Source organism: Carassius auratus, chromosome 36 (assembly GCF_003368295.1).
Source record: "Carassius auratus strain Wakin chromosome 36, ASM336829v1, whole genome shotgun sequence".
Classification (NCBI taxonomy): domain Eukaryota; kingdom Metazoa; phylum Chordata; class Actinopteri; order Cypriniformes; family Cyprinidae; genus Carassius; species Carassius auratus.
In genome coordinates this window covers 3,357,466-3,374,350 of record NC_039278.1, presented here as the reverse complement: position 1 = coordinate 3,374,350, position 16,885 = coordinate 3,357,466, and the positions used below count along the sequence as shown (strand labels likewise).

The window sequence follows — 16,885 nt, the reverse complement described above, 5'->3', positions numbered from 1 at the left end:
AAATACATTTAAACAGTTGTGTATTTTTAGGTAGGGACTCCTGATTTCTGTGGCAGACCTTCTGGACATTGGCTGTAAAAATACACAGTGCACAGAAAAGTTTACGAAGGCTGAACTTAGATTTAATAATCCAGTGTGAAATGTGGCAAATGTAAGTATAAAGATTGTTCACAGTTTATTGACTAATGATTAATCTTTAATCATTGTGTAACTACTGAGAACTTAAGTCGTTGTGGTTCTCTGTAACTTTGTTCTCTTTCAATTACATCCATATCCACATCTTGATTGAAGGTGTCTCCATATATGCCAGAGTGGCGTTTCACATAGTTTTGAGTTTCTGGTCTGTTGACAGAGAGAGAGAGAGATTTAAATACCGTGGCACACAATTATTCAATTAAAGCAGAATGAGTGGGGAAAGGTGGATCAGAGGGGCTATAACAAAAGTATTTAATTAAAAACATTAAATGATTTAGTTATATTTGTATAAAAATATCTAAACAAAAGACATACCCAAGTCTTTTGCCCATAACAGTTTGAAGGAATTTTCTGGCAGATATTTGACCAAGAACTTTTCGGTAGCTGTTGGTAAAGATGGCGTCAGCATGTCTCCCAAACCTAAAAAGGGTGTTTAAACATCATATTATGTCAGAATTAGATTACTTTATTTTAGGTCAGATTAGACCATTTCTGACCAAGGATGGTATTAGGGTTCAACCACTTGGATAGCCCAATGTACACAGCAAGAATTTTGCGGCAGTTAACAGAATTGTCACATGCTTGTTGGGCCAGTTCTGTTAGTTGAGCTTTATTAAAATTGCAATAATTTTTAAACTTATTGCAATAAGTTTAGGGCGGCAGTGGCTCAGTGGTTCATGTAGGTTGTCTACAAACCGGAAGGTTGGTGGTTCGACCTCTGGCTCCACCTGACAAAGTGTCGAGGTGTCCTTGAGCAAGACACCTAACCCCAGCTGCTCCCGACGAGCTGGATGGCGCCTTGCATGGCTGACATCGCCGTCGGTGTATGAATGACTGTGTGAATGGGTGAATGTGAGGCAATTTGTAAAGCGCTTTGGATGGCCATGTGGTCTGTTGAAAGCGCTATATAAATGCAGTCCATTTACCATTTTAAACATTTAGAAGCATCAGTAAAAATGTGCTCACAATATAGGCTGTAATCATTGTATGCAGTATGGCATATAACTTTATATCACCATTTAAGTGTTTTGATAGTTGTCTTGGCAAATTAAAAAGCTATAAAAAATTGTTAATTAACTACACATGATGTACACATATTTTAGTATATACTGTATGTATGACACGTTTGTAGTAGGGCCAGTGACAATGTCAAGGCAGGGTGTTATTGTGGAGTGCTAGATGAATAAATGAATAAATGACTGACCTAAACTCAGCATCTGGTGTTTGGGATGAAGTGTCTGCTGGCAACTGCATTGGATCCTCAATAGAGGAGGTCATCAGTATCGCAGCCGCTCTCTGACCGAACCTAACAAACACATCAAGCAGTGTTTATCACTTATAAGATGTGAAGATACCCATAGGATTAGGTAGAACATAGAACAATCAAAATGCAGTGTGCTTTGGAGACATTTTCAGACAGGACACTTTCAAAGACAAAACCACCACTGAACATTTGAAAACAGATAGCCTACAGTGCATTCAATACACATTAAATTGTAGTGAAGCATGTGCACAATGAGGCATATTATCACATTATATGGGTTAAAGCCATCTCAAATCTGGGATGTATTGACACTCAAAAATAACTTCATGATGAGATATAGCCAGATTAATTTTTCACTCAAAAATGCAAAAAATTACATAAATATCAAACCATTGTTTTGACTGCAAGAAAATTCTATGAAATCCTAGTATTTTAATTATTTGATAGCATGTCCTGCCTGACATTTATATATAAAAAATAACATTATTAAAAAAGATTAGTTAATGAGATACTGTGTGTCCATCATAACCAAAGACTGGGTTATGACTTTGACAACTAGTCCCAGTTAACACAGTTTTTAAACAAAAATGTTGTTAGCTTACATATTTCTTGTAGCAAGGGAGATAATTAAATAAGATGATTGCAAAAAGCTGTGGACTCACATCAAGTATCTGTAGTTCATAAGGAGAAACCCTGACCCTAGTTAGCACAACAAAAGAAGAGCTCAGTCTCTATCAATAATGACAATGTGTGACAGACTCTGAACGTATGCTCAGAAGCAGCACGCAGACTTTCACTCTTCTCATAGGCAGCTGTTCTTTGTTAATACCATTCACATCTTTCTCTCTGCCCGTGTGTTTGTAGAGGCGTATAACCATATTAGTGTAAAAATGAGTCATACACTGTTAATCGTATCCCAACAAGTGCTGCAAATGTCATGTTCTGAGAAAATCAGAATGCTATGAGAATGGTTTGCTGTTACATAATACTGTTGATGATTTCAAGTAGTTTCTCATTTAAGAGGATTTGTAATTATGAATGATGTAACTGTTATATGTTATGTTTGCTGCAAAGAACTGCATGTTTCAGACGTAACAACACATTTGTGTCAAGGTCAGAGGAAAACTGAGCCTGATTTCTCCCAAAGTTTTTTTCTCCATTCTGTCACCGATGGAGTTTTGCTTCCTTGTCGTGTCACCTCTGGCTTGCTTAGTTAGCGACACTTAATATCTAGCGATATCGTCGTCTTGATTGCACGATATTATTTAATGAATTCAATGATGAACTGCCTTTAACTGAAAATTTTGTTAACTATTGTGATTTTGCATTATTGACTATTTTCCTAATACTTTAAAGTGCTTTGACACAATCTGTATTGTTAAAAACACTATAAAATAAAGGTGACTTGACTTGACATTTAATAAGGCTCAAGTTACCACTTAAGTTTAGGAATAACTTTTCTAAAGTAATTACACAATTACAGAATGAATTAACACACTTACTTAAGTTTATTGGTGGTAGTCAATTAAGGTCACAGTGATAATTACTTAGGAAAGTGCAAAGACATTTTGCTGACTCAGAACCCAGAAGAAAGATTCACAGGGTTGGGCATGAGAACTGCATGCAGCCAGTGCAATAAACTGAATTGTGCATAATGTAAGACAACTAAGACTATAGGGAGTTATAGGGAGGCTGGAAGGACAGCAGATTGTCCTTGCAGTGGCAAACCGCATGTAACCTTGTGTTCCCCAGACTTGTTCAAAAACTTTCAAATACCTTGTTGGAAAAGAGTAGTAACACAGGGAGGTGCTATAGGGGAGGCTGGAAGGACAGCAGATTGTCCTTACAGTGGCAAACTGCATGTAACCTTGTGTTCCCCAGACTTCTTCAAAAACTTTAAAATACTTTGTTGGAAAAGCATGCATGAAATTGCATGGGATGCATGAAAAAGAAAACAAATAAAAAAATAAAATAATGTAATGAAAGTTGGTTTTGGTCTGTCTTACCTCAGTGGATAGACTGGGGAAGATGTCGCTGAAAGTAACAGGCAGCAGAACAATAGCATGGCAACTCTCTGCATCATTCTCACTAAAAACACAGTTAACATAATGTTTGACATCCTCTGAAGCTATATATATATATATATATATATATATATATATATATATATATATATATATATATATATATATATATAAAGAATATGAAAAAGTTTCATTCAGAACTAAAAAGTATTTTACATTGAACATTCCCAGATTTTAGATTTGAAGAACACAATAAACTGATAAACAGATCTGAAGAATGTATTAACTAACATCAAGCAGCTTTAAGCCTCTAAAGAAATATAGGCAGCCAAAAAAGTTTTCTGTACTACAAACAACCATCCAACCTTTATTTTGACTTTCAAATGTAAAATAATTCTTAATTCCTAAGAAAAATAGCCTGATAGAATTTGATAGAATGAGAAAAATGTAAGAGATTACCTTGTGTGATTGGTGATGTGCTCCTCAGTCTACTGAACAAAGACATGAGATGTTGTCGCTCTCACTCAGGGTTTGGTTTCATTCTTCGTGATGCTGAATAAGAGAATTAAATAAGACTCAGATAGGCATTTTGTACCCCCTTCCCTTCCCCTCCCTCTCTCTACCCCCCCCCCCCCCAACTCTCTCTCCCTCTTTCTCTCTCTCTCTCTCTCACTAATTAGACTTGTGATTTTTTTTTCTCATCTACATTTGTTCCAAACCTGTATGCTTGAATGAATCTTCACGAAACACCTTTCCATGCAAGTATATAGTGACCATTTTTAGCTCCAAATAAAAAATTACTTTACACAACATATACTACACAACACTGCACTGCACACACTAATAGATTCTAAGTTATACATTTTTAAATGTATTTTTAAATCGGTTTCTTCAGTGATTCCATCTCTGCAGTTGCTTTTGTCATTATACAGTCAATAATAATAATCATAATAAATGTTAATTACAACGTATTATATTCAAACATAAACAGAGATTCAATCAAAAACTTGTTTTCATAATTCTTGTATATAGTCTATGAATATAATGTACAGCATGGACTTGTGTGGCTGGTAATAATTTTTGGTTTAGTATCTTTTGTAAATTTGGTCTTCATCCTGTAGTTATAAAAGTTTTACAAAGATGAAGCACATGATTCCAAGAGGGTCTGGCTGCAGACTTGCACTTGCAATCTAAGACTTGCATTCTCAGACTTGCACTCTCAGACACTTGCACTTCTGCTAGTGACAACACTTGCAGTCTTTGTTTTTTATTTTATTGAATATTTTATTACCTTTTGTTTGAATTTCCCAACATTTTATAACAGTAGCCAGGAGGCGAAGACAAGAAAAAATAAACTAAATTACAATGTCACTTGCAATTGCTACTTGCACTCTCTGCTATCTGCAACACTTGCAATCGACACAAATTGTGCGTGTTGCCAATGGAGACAGACGCTGTGGTGGTGATTAAATGATTAAACCTAATTTAGTACTATAACGGACAGGGTCCTGCACGAAAAAGACAAGATCGGCAAATCCGTGGCCAGTACACCAGAATATGAACACAGCTTAATATGTATTAAGTTGCTATTAAAATATCAAATTAAATATACAGTTCATTATTTTTATGAATATGTATATATTTAGGCCAGGACTTTAACGCGTTAATTGAGATTAATTAATTACAGAAAAAATAACGCGTTAATTAAGATTAATTAATTACAGAAAAAAATTCCGCATTTTTAATTACTTATTTTTGCACGGCGGAACGTTTCTCACTGGACGCTTTTCGGCGGACCGATTATACTGAAGCACCAACTAGCGTTCGCATCTTACACATCCATCGGTTTCAGCATACGAGTTATGCTAATATCGAGGGCATGCACGAAAACGGCTATGAGAGGATGCCCCCTGTAGAAGAGATGCTGGCTAGCTATCTCTCTGTGGGGGAAACGTCTTCTCTTAAATCTCCCTCTTTGTCATCAGCAGGTCAGGCTGTGGCTTCGTTGCACACGATAGCAGTGCTTCAGGCTTATCAGGCTGACCTGCTGAAGGACCTGGATACAGGCGAGGGCCTTTCAGCTGATCAGGTAGCTGAGCTGCACCACACCAAAGACCTCTATCTCCGGGCTACCAAGCAGGCCGCCTCCGCCATGGGTAGGTCTATGGTGGCCATGGTGGTAATGGAGAGACATCTGAGGATCAAAGATGGGCGTAGAAGGCTAGTGTCACGGCTCACGCTCCTCCCCCACCTAAGGGCAGGGGCAAGAGGAATCGCGGGTCACAGAGAGCTAAGCAGGGTCTGAGGGATGTGATTCAGACGACGCAGCGTCCTCGTCCGGATCGGAGCGATACCTAGTAGCTTCTCACTTCCTAAAAACTGGTTGTTTTTAACCTCTGCCTTAACTTCTGTTTTTATCCTCCCCTGCCTAATTCCCCTGTAGCCACCAGCTTTACACCTGATCGAGGTTAGGTGGGAAGATTCTCACAACAGTCTCCTATCCTGGACCTATAATGTTTTGGTTGGTTCTATATTCATAGTAACCACCTTACTGACGGTCTGGACCACAAATTGGGCGCCCCGTAAGGGGGACTCCAGTACAGGAGGGTGGGTGAGTATGTAACCCTTTCTTTATCCGCTTATGGGTGTTATGTTGCTGGTGGTTATATGTCTACTACCACATGGTGGTCAGTGTGCACGCAAGACTGCACACTTTCTTAAATCCACGTAAGTGGTAAGTGTGCATGCAAGATTTTGTGCACTTTCTGAAACCCTGTACGGTAGGGGTTGGTTGTTATGAGCAAAAGTCATTTGTTGGTTGTTTCCATTCTGCCCTCTTGTGTTCTCTGTGCATGTTTGTTTCAGATGGGCGGTTCCTGGAGATAATTAATTGGAGGCTGCGATTGGTTCTCCTCTTCACCTGATCCAGATATAAGGACTGCCCCAAACACTCAATAGAGGCCATGATTGTGCCATCGCGTCTGACTCCATAGTTTGCTGTTTGCCTTGTTATTGTTGTTTGTTTGAATTTGAGTGTCTTACCAGAGAGATAGTGTGTTGGTGAATAAGATTGCGATTGTGTTCTGTGATAATTATATTGTATTGTTTTTTCTTTGTTTAAAGTCTGTGATATTCCCGGTTAACTTGACCTAAGCCTGATTGACTACGATTTTGGATTCTGATTGTAAATTGTTTGCTGTTAACTTGTGTGTATATATATATATCTTGTAAACATTTTGTTGATCTTAGTTTTTGTTGAGGGACGTAGGGGGTTAAACGCCATTTTATTTTGATATCACTTTTCAAATTGTTTTGGGTTTAGGGAGTCAGGTAAGTTGAATCTGTATTTTATTTCTTTTGGTTTCTTTAATTTTGATTTAGGAAGTGTAGAGGGTTAACAGAGGATTTTTTGTTTGTTATTTTGGCCTTGTCTGCCCCTGACGCTAAGTCCCAACTTGTAAATAAATTATTGTTTATTCAACCTCTCTCTGGTTCAGACTCTCTTCCTTTTCCTGTTACGGCTGACCCCTAGCGGTCGTAACAGAAATTTGGGGCTCGTCTTAAAAAGGAGTTTTTCCTCACAAACCAATTGGAGTTTTGCGGTCGCGTGTTTGTGATAAAACAAATTCATGAAATTTGCATTGTTTTTTGTTTGGCTAGTGGTTTTCACTTTAAGGGGGAGGGAATTCGGTATGTCCTCTAAATTTGAATTGGAAAAGTTTGCAATTCAGCCTACTGCTGAACAATTGGATATTTGTCGCAAAGATGATCTGTTTTCAGTTGCTGATTTATATCAAATTAAAGTTCCTCGTGGTGCAGTGAAGCGTGAGATCAGGGATGTGATCTATAAGCATTTGGTGGAAAATGGAGTTTTGCCAGAGGTGAGTGAAGCGGGTGTTGCAGATCAGTTGCCAATTTCCGTGGGTAAGGGGGCGGAGAATCCCAAACCCGAGGAGATGGCCAGCATGGATCCCGTTGATCTCCCTTCTCCGAGCGATCCTCGGTTGGCAATCAAACTAAAAGAGTTGGAGTTGAGCAGGCAACAATATCAAAGTCAGCTGCTGCAGGTTCGCACAGTTGAGCTTGAAACTAAGCGAGCAATCAAGCTCAAAGAATTGGAGCTTGAGCTCAAAACCAGATCACCTGTTCTCCCCTCAGCTGCTGATGCGCCTAGTGTGAGCGTGTCTGTGTCGTCACCCATCAGTGCTTCCACTCCAGGTCCCATTCCTGCACCTCGACGCAACCCACAAGTAAGTCAACCTGAATTTGATGTTAGCCGCCAAATTGCACTAGTACCACTGTTTCGAGAAAGTGAGGTTGACACTTATTTCACTGTGTTTGAGCGAATCGCTGCCACATTAAAATGGCCACGTAATGTTTGGCCACTGTTGTTGCAGTGTAAACTCATTGGTAAAGCCCAAGAAGTCTGCTCAGCGTTAACACTTGAGCAGAGCTTGGATTAGGATGTAATGAAGAATTCCATTTTGCGTGCTTATGAGCTAGTTCCTGAAGCATACCGGCAAAAGTTCCGCAGTCTTGTGAAAATCCCTAGCCAAACGTTTGTTGAATTTGCGAGAGACAAAGCTAATTTATTTGATAAATGGTGCGCTGCGAACAAGGTAGACACGTTTGAACAGCTTAAAGAGTTATTGCTTTTGGAGGAGTTTAAGAGTTGTTTACCAGAGAAAATTGTGGTCTACTTAAATGAGCAAAAAGTCTCATCTGTTTCTGAGGCTGCCGTTTTTTCTGACGAATTTGTACTTACGCATAAAATAGTGTTTTCACCCACAAAGCGTAATTTCCCTGATCGAGTTCGTACTTCTAAGGATGCCACAGTGGCACCAAAGAACATTTCGAGTGCAGACAGTAATGAGAACTGTGAGTGCTTTTATTGTCATGAGGTTGGGCACCTCATCGCTAATTGTCCCACCTTGAAACGCAAGGTCAGTAGAAAAGCAAACCCTTCGAAAAGGGTTGCGTTGATCGAAAGAAAGGTTTTCGCATCAGAACAAAATGTGTCTTTGAATTCAGTGGTTGAGTCTACTTTTGAACCCTTCATCTGTGATGGTGTAGTATCATTGGGTGAAACGGAGTCTGAGTTAAAGCATATTCGTATCCTCCGTGACACTGGTGCTGCCCAATCGTTTATCCTACAAAATGTGTTGCCATTCTCTGAACAGTCAAGCTGTGGTTCTAATGTGCTGGTACAGGGTATTGATCTCATAGTAGTTAAAGTTCCTTTACACCAAGTGTTTCTACGCTCTGGGATAATTTCAGGGAAGGTTAAACTGGCAGTCCAAGCACAGTTACCTGTTAAAGGGGTGTCACTCATTCTTGGTAATGATCTGGCAGGTGATAAAGTTTTTTGTCTGCCTGAGGTAATAGATACTCCTATTGTGCATGAGGGTGATGTTCTGCAGGAAGAGTTTCCTGATGTGTTTGGCGCATGCATTGTGACCCGAGCTCAAGCTCACAAATTTAGGGATACTGTGGATCTGTCTGATTCATTTATGTGTGCTGACAATGCTGTCAATGCAAAGGAGGTTAGTACTGATCAGGTAGAGGTGTGTGCACTCCCAGGTTTTGATTTACCCATTGGTAAACCCATGTTAATTGAGGCACAACGTGCTGATAAAACTTTGACTCATTGTGTTGAAGCCGCTGTTGAGCTGACTGATTTGTCAGAGCATCCTGTTGCATACTACTTTGAGGATGATGTGTTGATGCGTAAGTGGTCTCCACGCCACGCCAACTATGATTGGAGTACTGTTTTCCAAGTTGTTGTCCCGAAACCTTACAGAGAGCAGGTACTGAGTGTTTCACATGATCATGAGCTTTCTGGCCATTTTGGCATTCGTAAAACTTATGATCATTTGATGAAGCATTTCTTTTGGCCTTCCATGAAGTCAGATGTAGTCAAATTTTGTAAATCCTGTCATGCGTGCCAAATAGCGGGCAAACCAAATCAGGTGGTTCCTCCAGCTCCATTGAAACCTATACCTGTATTAGGTGAACCGTTTGAGCGAATTCTGATTGATTGTGTAGGACCGTTGCCCAACACCAAGTCTGGAAATTCTTATCTAGTAACGTTAATGTGTGTGTCAACTAGGTTTCCTGAGGCAATACCGCTACGTTCCCTCAAAGCTAATGCAATTATCAAGGCAATTGTAAAGTTCTGCACTACTTTTGGAATGCCAAAATACATTCAGTCTGACCAAGGTACCAATTTTATGTCCAAAGTGTTTGCAAAGGTAATGAAACAGTTAAATATCAAGCATCAGGTGTCCAGTGCATACCACCCTCAGTCACAAGGTGCTATTGAACGTTTTCATCAAACCTTAAAGTCGATACTCCGAACCTTTTGCGTGGAACATGAAAAAGAATGGGATGAACACATCCCGCTCTTGTTATTTGCAGTACGTAATACCACTCAAGCATCACTTGGATTTAGTCCCTCTGAGTTAATTTTTGGACACACTGTTCGTGGTCCATTGAAAATTTTGCAAGAGCAAATTCTTTCATCTAGCCGTTCGTCTTCAACTACCAATGTATTGGATTATGTCAGTGCATTCCGCGAACGCTTGCATACGGTGTGGAAGTTGGCAAAACAATCGCTCAGTTCTGTGCAAAGCCAAATAAAATCTCACTATGACCAAAAGGCTGTATCGCGATCATTTCAGACTGGCGATAAAGTTCTTATCTTACTTCCAGTGCAAGGTTCAGCACTCCAAGCTAAGTTCACTGGTCCTTACAGCATCAAGGAGAAGCTAGGAGACACTGACTATGTAGTTGATACCCCTGATCGAAGAAGGAAGTCACGAGTCTGCCACATTAATATGCTTAAAGCATATTCGTCACGTTCTGATTCTGAAGTTAGTAAACCCGTTGCTACTGTTGTACCAGTTACTGTGTCATTGTCGGATTATTCACCTGAAAGTGATGATTTGAAAATGAATAGTGCATCATTCTTGTCAGCTCGTTTGCCAAATTCTGAGGCTTTGTTGAATCTGTCAGAAAAATTGTCCCATTTGCCTGTGTCTGCCCAAGCAGATATTTCCAGTCTTCTTAATAAATACCCGACTTTGTTTAATGACTTCCCTTCAACTACCCACGTAATTGAACATGATATAGATGTTGGTTCACATGCCCCAGTTAAACAGAATGCCTACCGTGTAAACCCAGTTAAAAGAGAACTAATGAAGCAGGAAACCCAGTACTTGCTAGAGAACAATTTAGCAGTTCCTAGTGCCAGTCCCTGGTGTTCGCCATGTCTACTTGTCCCTAAGCCAGATGGGACCTCCAGGTTTTGTACTGACTACTGTAAAGTTAACGCTTTAACTAAAGCTGACTCTTTTCCGCTTCCTCGTATGGAAGATTGTGTTGATTGGGTAGGTAACGCTAAATTCATGACTAAACTAGATCTGCTAAAAGGATATTGGCAGGTGCCACTCACAAAGCAAGCATGTGAGATTTCTGCTTTTGCCACAACTGACGTATTTTTGCAGTACTGTGTTATGGCTTTTGGCCTTCGAAATGCTGGAGCTACCTTTCAGCGACTAATGTCCATAGTGTTGTCTGATGTGTCAAATTGTGAGGCTTATTTGGATGATGTGGTGTGCTATGCTGATACTTGGAAAGACCATCTCAAAACTTTGGATGATGTCTTCAAACGAAGAAATGCTAACCTTACCTTGAATTTATCAAAGTGTGAATTCGGTTGTGCTACTGTCACATACTTGGGAAAGGAGGTTGGGAATGGTCAAGTGAGTCCTCTTAATTCCAAAATACAAGCCATCCTTGATTTCCCAGTTCCTAAAACTAGGAAAGAGCTCTGTCGATTTCTTGGAATGACTGGCTACTACAGATGTTTTTGTAAGAATTTTTCAGATGTTGCCAGTCCTCTCACTGGACTATTACGTAAAGCAGTCTCATTTAAGTGGTCTTGTGAATGTCAGTCCGCCTTTGAAGTCTTGAAAACTTTGCTTTGTAGTGCCCCTGTGCTCGCTGCCCCCTGTTTTGAAAAACCATTCTTGATGGAAGTGGACGCTAGTGGTACCGGTGCTGGAGCCGTCCTTCTTCAAAATGATGCAGCTGGTTTGAATCACCCAATAAGTTTCTTTTCGAAAAAGTTCCACAAACATCAGATTAACTATAGTACCATAGAAAAAGAAGCCCTTGGCTTAATTCTCGCTCTTCAACACTTTGAGGTCTATGTTGGCTCCAGTTCAAAACCTGTTACGGTTTATACTGACCATAACCCTCTTGTATTTCTTCAACGGATGTCAAATGCTAATCATCGTCTTATGCTCTGGTCGCTAATCTGCCAAAGTTACAATTTGGTGATCTGTCATAAAAAGGGCATTGAAAATGTGATTGCTGATTCACTGTCTCGTGTTAATCTGTAAAACAGGATGTTTTATTTTGTGGGTGGGGGTGTTATGAGCAAAAGTCATTTGTTGGTTGTTTCCATTCTGCCCTCTTGTGTTCTCTGTGCATGTTTGTTTCAGATGGGCAGTTCCTGGATATAATTAATTGGAGGCTGCGATTGGTTCTCCTCTTCACCTGATCCAGATATAAGGACTGCCCCAAACACTCAATAGAGGCCATGATTGTGCCATCGCGTGTGACTCCATAGTTTGCTGTTTGCCTTGTTATTGTTGTTTGTTTGAATTTGAGTGTCTTACCAGAGAGATAGTGTGTTGGTGAATAAGATTGCGATTGTGTTCTGTGATAATTATATTGTATTGTTTTTTCTTTGTTTAAATTCTGTGATATTCCCGGTTAACTTGACCTAAGCCTGATTGACTACGATTTTGGATTCTGATTGTAAATTGTTTGCTGTTAACTTGTGTGTGTATATATATATATATATATATATATATATATATATATATATATATATATATATATATATATATATATATATATATATATATATTAGTGCTGTCAATCGATTAAAAAAAATTAACTAATTAATCGCACAATTTTTTAAAATTAATCGCGATTAATCGCGATTAATCGCAATTAAAAGACTGAAACTTTTTGGATATGTAAATGTAAAATGTAAATAATTAATGTAAACTCAAGACAAAGAAACTATTTAAATTCAAAATATGATTGTTTATTGGAATTTTTGTTTAACTTGTAACACAGATTTTCTCATGTAAACAACATACCTGCAATAAACCATCAATATCCTCCAAATTAACTGTTGGCTTGAAAGCCATATTCATTACAGAAATAAAAACACAGGCATGTAAGTACCATTTGAATTTCAAAACAATCAATGCCAATAAAAAAACAAAAATGATTTCCATGTTGAATTCTAAGTGGACTGCAAAAAAATTCCAAAGTATAGTCATTGCCAGTGCTTTAAGTGGGCCAGTATGCACCGGTACTCAGTACTGCCACTTCCAAATATAGCTCTTGAGCGTACCGCCACCTCTCCGTGCGCCCAGAACGTGCTTGTAGCGTACCGGTACGCTCATTTGGACATCTGTTTTAATAGAGGTTTTAATCTTTTACCTGCACTGCCGATTTTCAGAGCGCCCTTCACAATGCAAGCTTCCTAATTCATCCCACCCAGAGCAGAAACTACATTACCCATTCACCCTTAAGTTATACAAGTGAATAGCGCATTCGTCGCTTTTCCCACTGTTAAGTGTCAACAACTCAACGTGGCCGGAGAAGGTGTGTGAAACTCGTTGTGAGTTATACTAAAGCAAAATCTTGAGTATTTATTGTCTGATAAACATTAAAAACTGTCTGCGGAGGTTGAGTCGTCCTGCAGCCCCCGCTGGCTGTTCATTGGCTGCAGCATCTTTTTTCTAGTTCTAAAAAAATACCGTAGACGGCAAGGCACAAATTTAGATATTCATTTATCTAATTAATCTATAGCCTATGCACAAAGACAATATGATCTTTTTGTCCCCTTTTTGTTTTAAAGCTTGATGAAGAGAGAGAGCGCAAGTTGCTGCAGCTGAGGAGGACAGTGATGCACGCGTACAGGAGTGATTGACAGTTCGCGGCACCGTGTACAAAAAATACTCCGCTACACAATTATTTCTTTATTTTCGTTTAAGCTTATTAACGTTAGCGTTACAGAAAGGTCTGATTTACGCACTGTTACAGTCATACAGTCATAATGTTTCTTGTGGCAGACTGAAGAGTAATCCGGCAGAGTTTTATACTGAAACTTTCCGTCTAAAAGTCCTTCCTTGGTCTTATCCATATTTCTTTGCACGATGAACATACATAGGCCACAACTGGAAATAAAAAAAACTGCAACCGCGTTAATTGCGTTATTTTATTTTAACGCGTTAAATATTTCAAATTAATCGAATGCGTTAACGCGCTAATTTTGACAGCACTAATATATATATATATATATATATATATATATATATATATATATATATATATATATATATATATATATATCTTGTAAACATTTTGTTGATCTTAGTTTTTGTTGAGGGACGTAGGGGGTTAGACGCCATTTTATTTTGATATCACTTTTCACATTGTTTTGGGTTTAGGGAGTCAGGTAAGTTGAATCTGTATTTTATTTCTTTTGGTTTCTTTAATTTTGATTTAGGAAGTGTAGAGGGTTAACAGAGGTTTTTTGTTTGTTATTTTGGCCTTGTCTGCCCCTGACGCTAAGTCCCAACTTGTAAATAAATTATTGTTTATTCAACCTCTCTCTGGTTCAGACTCTCTTCCTTTTCCTGTTACGGCTGACCCCTAGCGTAAATTTATGTTTCTTTTGTGTCCTGCCTGTTTACTTCACATTTTGATGCACTAGCAGTGTGATGACATGTTCATATTTTATTGAAACCATTGATGTCCCTCTTTGCAGAACTCAAACTAACTGGAGGAGGTTTTCTCAGCTTCTTCAGAAAAGAGGGAAATATAGTTTAAGGCAAGTAAACTTCATAATTTCATGTTATCAGTTATCAATTGTTGTCTTTCTACTAAGAGTAAAATAATGTTTTTTTTTTTTTTTTGTAGATGTTAAAAGCCAGAGACATGGGAGAGCATCATTCTTTTGAGATTTTATGTAAGTTATTTTTTAGAAAGATCAATGTTTCTGTTGTTTCCTGCCTGTTTACTTCACACTTTGACGAAACAACAGTGTGATAACTTGCTCATTTCATTAAAACCATTCATGTCGGTGTTGTTCATTGCAGAACTCAAACCAACTTTGGAGTTGTCTGAGTTGGAGAGTCATCATTCTTGGTCTTTCCTCTTAAAGGTAAAGTTCACACACAAAAAAAATGATTTAATTGCCCTCATGTCATTTCAAACCTATAAGACTTTTGTCTGTCTTTACAACTTAAATGAATATATTTTTAATTTTCTCATAATTTTGTTAATCCATTTATAATCTAGATATTCAGTATTCTCAAGCCTCATAAATACAGAGTTATTGTAGAAGTAATTCATTCCGATATTTATATATGAATAAATCATTTATATCATCAATTATATGATAACAATCATGTATGTTGAAAATAAAATACTGGTCTCCCAGACTGGCAATGGACGACACAAATTAAGAGAATATTAAATATATTTATTTGTTTTCCAAAAAATTAGCAGAGTTTGTATGGGTCTGGAACAACATGGGAGAGAGTAAATTATGACCATTTTTATTTGGTGAAACTAACCCTTTGAAGAGCAGCCCTCCACGTGTATGAACATTTTGAATTCTCTTCATTTTAGTAGATGTAAGTAATTATGACATTACAGTACTAATAAAAGTAACCCATTAAAATAATAAATGGAATCCTGGTTTCATAGATATGGCTTAAAATAATACTAGTTATACTAGGACATCTAAGAATATTTGATAAACATGCATTAGAAAGCACCATTACTGGTATGTATCTTGAGAAAAAACTATTCCACTGACATATTTTAAAATATGTCGGTGCAAGTTTCTTTCAGTTAAGACATGTATTTTAGTCTTGTATATAAAATGGGACAGTAGATCAGTTTATATATATATTTCGGTTTACCGGTACTTTCATTCATATGTGGCACAAATAGGTTTCTAACAACTTATGGAGAGTAAATAAAAAAAAAAGTTTACATTTTGTGTAAGACTATCCATTTAATGCACTATTTAAAAAAAAAAAAAAAACAATTAAATAAAACTTTTAAAATTAACTCTCTTTTTATTTTAAAGGGAACATTGCTAAGTTTTGTCTGGGTTATCTTTTTTTATGTTGTTTTCAATGAAACTTCCAACAAGATGTCAATAGAGACTGAGCAACCCCTACCAGCCACACCAAGGCTCATGCTTGGTAAGCATAAAATATATAGTAAACAACATATGTTTCTTTGCAGTTTTTATGGTGAATTTTCATATTTCAGGAGATAAACTTCTAACTTCAGTTAAGTGGATGGTCAGCACTGAGGGGAAAGTGATACATTGCATTGAAGAGAAGCTGGATTTTGCTGCAGCACTCTCTGCACTTTTTGGTTGCTTTTATGTTTTTAATATTGAGTACCAGGAGTCAGCCAGTGCCACACTTGAGCTAATTCAAAGGCAAGTGTTAAAAATCATTATGTCCAATCATGGTTTTATTTAAGGAATGGCTAGTCCAAATACACATGGGAACAACTACTGTTTTGAAACTTTTTTGCCAATATGTATTTGTTGTTGTACTTGGTTCTCATAATACAATTAGAATTCTAAAATGTATGTTGTCTGATTTGAGGGTTATGTTCTTTGTAAGGATTAATCCTGAGGGGACAAAGTGTGCTGCAAAATCTGGGTCTACAGTTAAAAGAAAGGTTCAAAATGTCAATCCACATGTCCATAAATTTTTGCAGAGCCTTAACGAATTTGAATGGAAAACTACGGAGCCTCTCTGGTCCCACTGTCAAAAAAAAAATTATATCTTGTGGCCTCAAGATACCAACTTATGGCCTCAAGATATTAACTCAAGATAGGGAAGTGTCTGACACATGGACCCTTTGTTATTAAACTGGACCCTGTACTGTAGTGCAATGCAATACTTCACATTCTGTGCAATATTCTCTGTTTTAATATTCAGTGTAATATAGTTTCCTGCAGTTCTGCTTCTATTTATTTACTAGTTCTCTTCATCACAATCAGTTCAATAAATCTTGTAGGCTGCATATCCATAGTCCTTTGTAATTCTTCTTCATATTTTATAGCATATGTTTCTGAGTTAAACAAAACCAAGTAATTGCAATGATACATAATACAACGCTCTGTTAATCTTTGTAACGTAAATCTCCTCAGATGACATAGACCTCTGACAACTTTGTTGTTGTAATTAACGTAAACATTCAATTCATACTTTGCAGTCACGTGACTACCATGGATACCTGGCGGGCAACAAACGCTGACAGAATGCATCCAAGTGTG

The 16,885-nt window shown here is 37.9% G+C and overlaps 1 protein-coding gene across 1 annotated transcript; it reads right to left on the bottom strand.

The window, feature by feature from the left end:
• Positions 1–100: 100 nt before the first annotated feature.
• ghrh (growth hormone releasing hormone) lies at positions 101–4,105 on the bottom strand. Its single transcript, XM_026220845.1, has 5 exons — positions 3,943–4,105; positions 3,466–3,547; positions 1,400–1,501; positions 511–615; positions 101–342 (listed from the first exon to the last, which is right to left on the bottom strand). Exons 1-5 carry the CDS (start codon positions 3,986–3,988, stop codon positions 201–203), a joined length of 477 nt encoding a protein of 158 aa, XP_026076630.1. The 5' UTR covers positions 3,989–4,105; the 3' UTR covers positions 101–200.
• Positions 4,106–16,885: the final 12,780 nt, after the last annotated feature.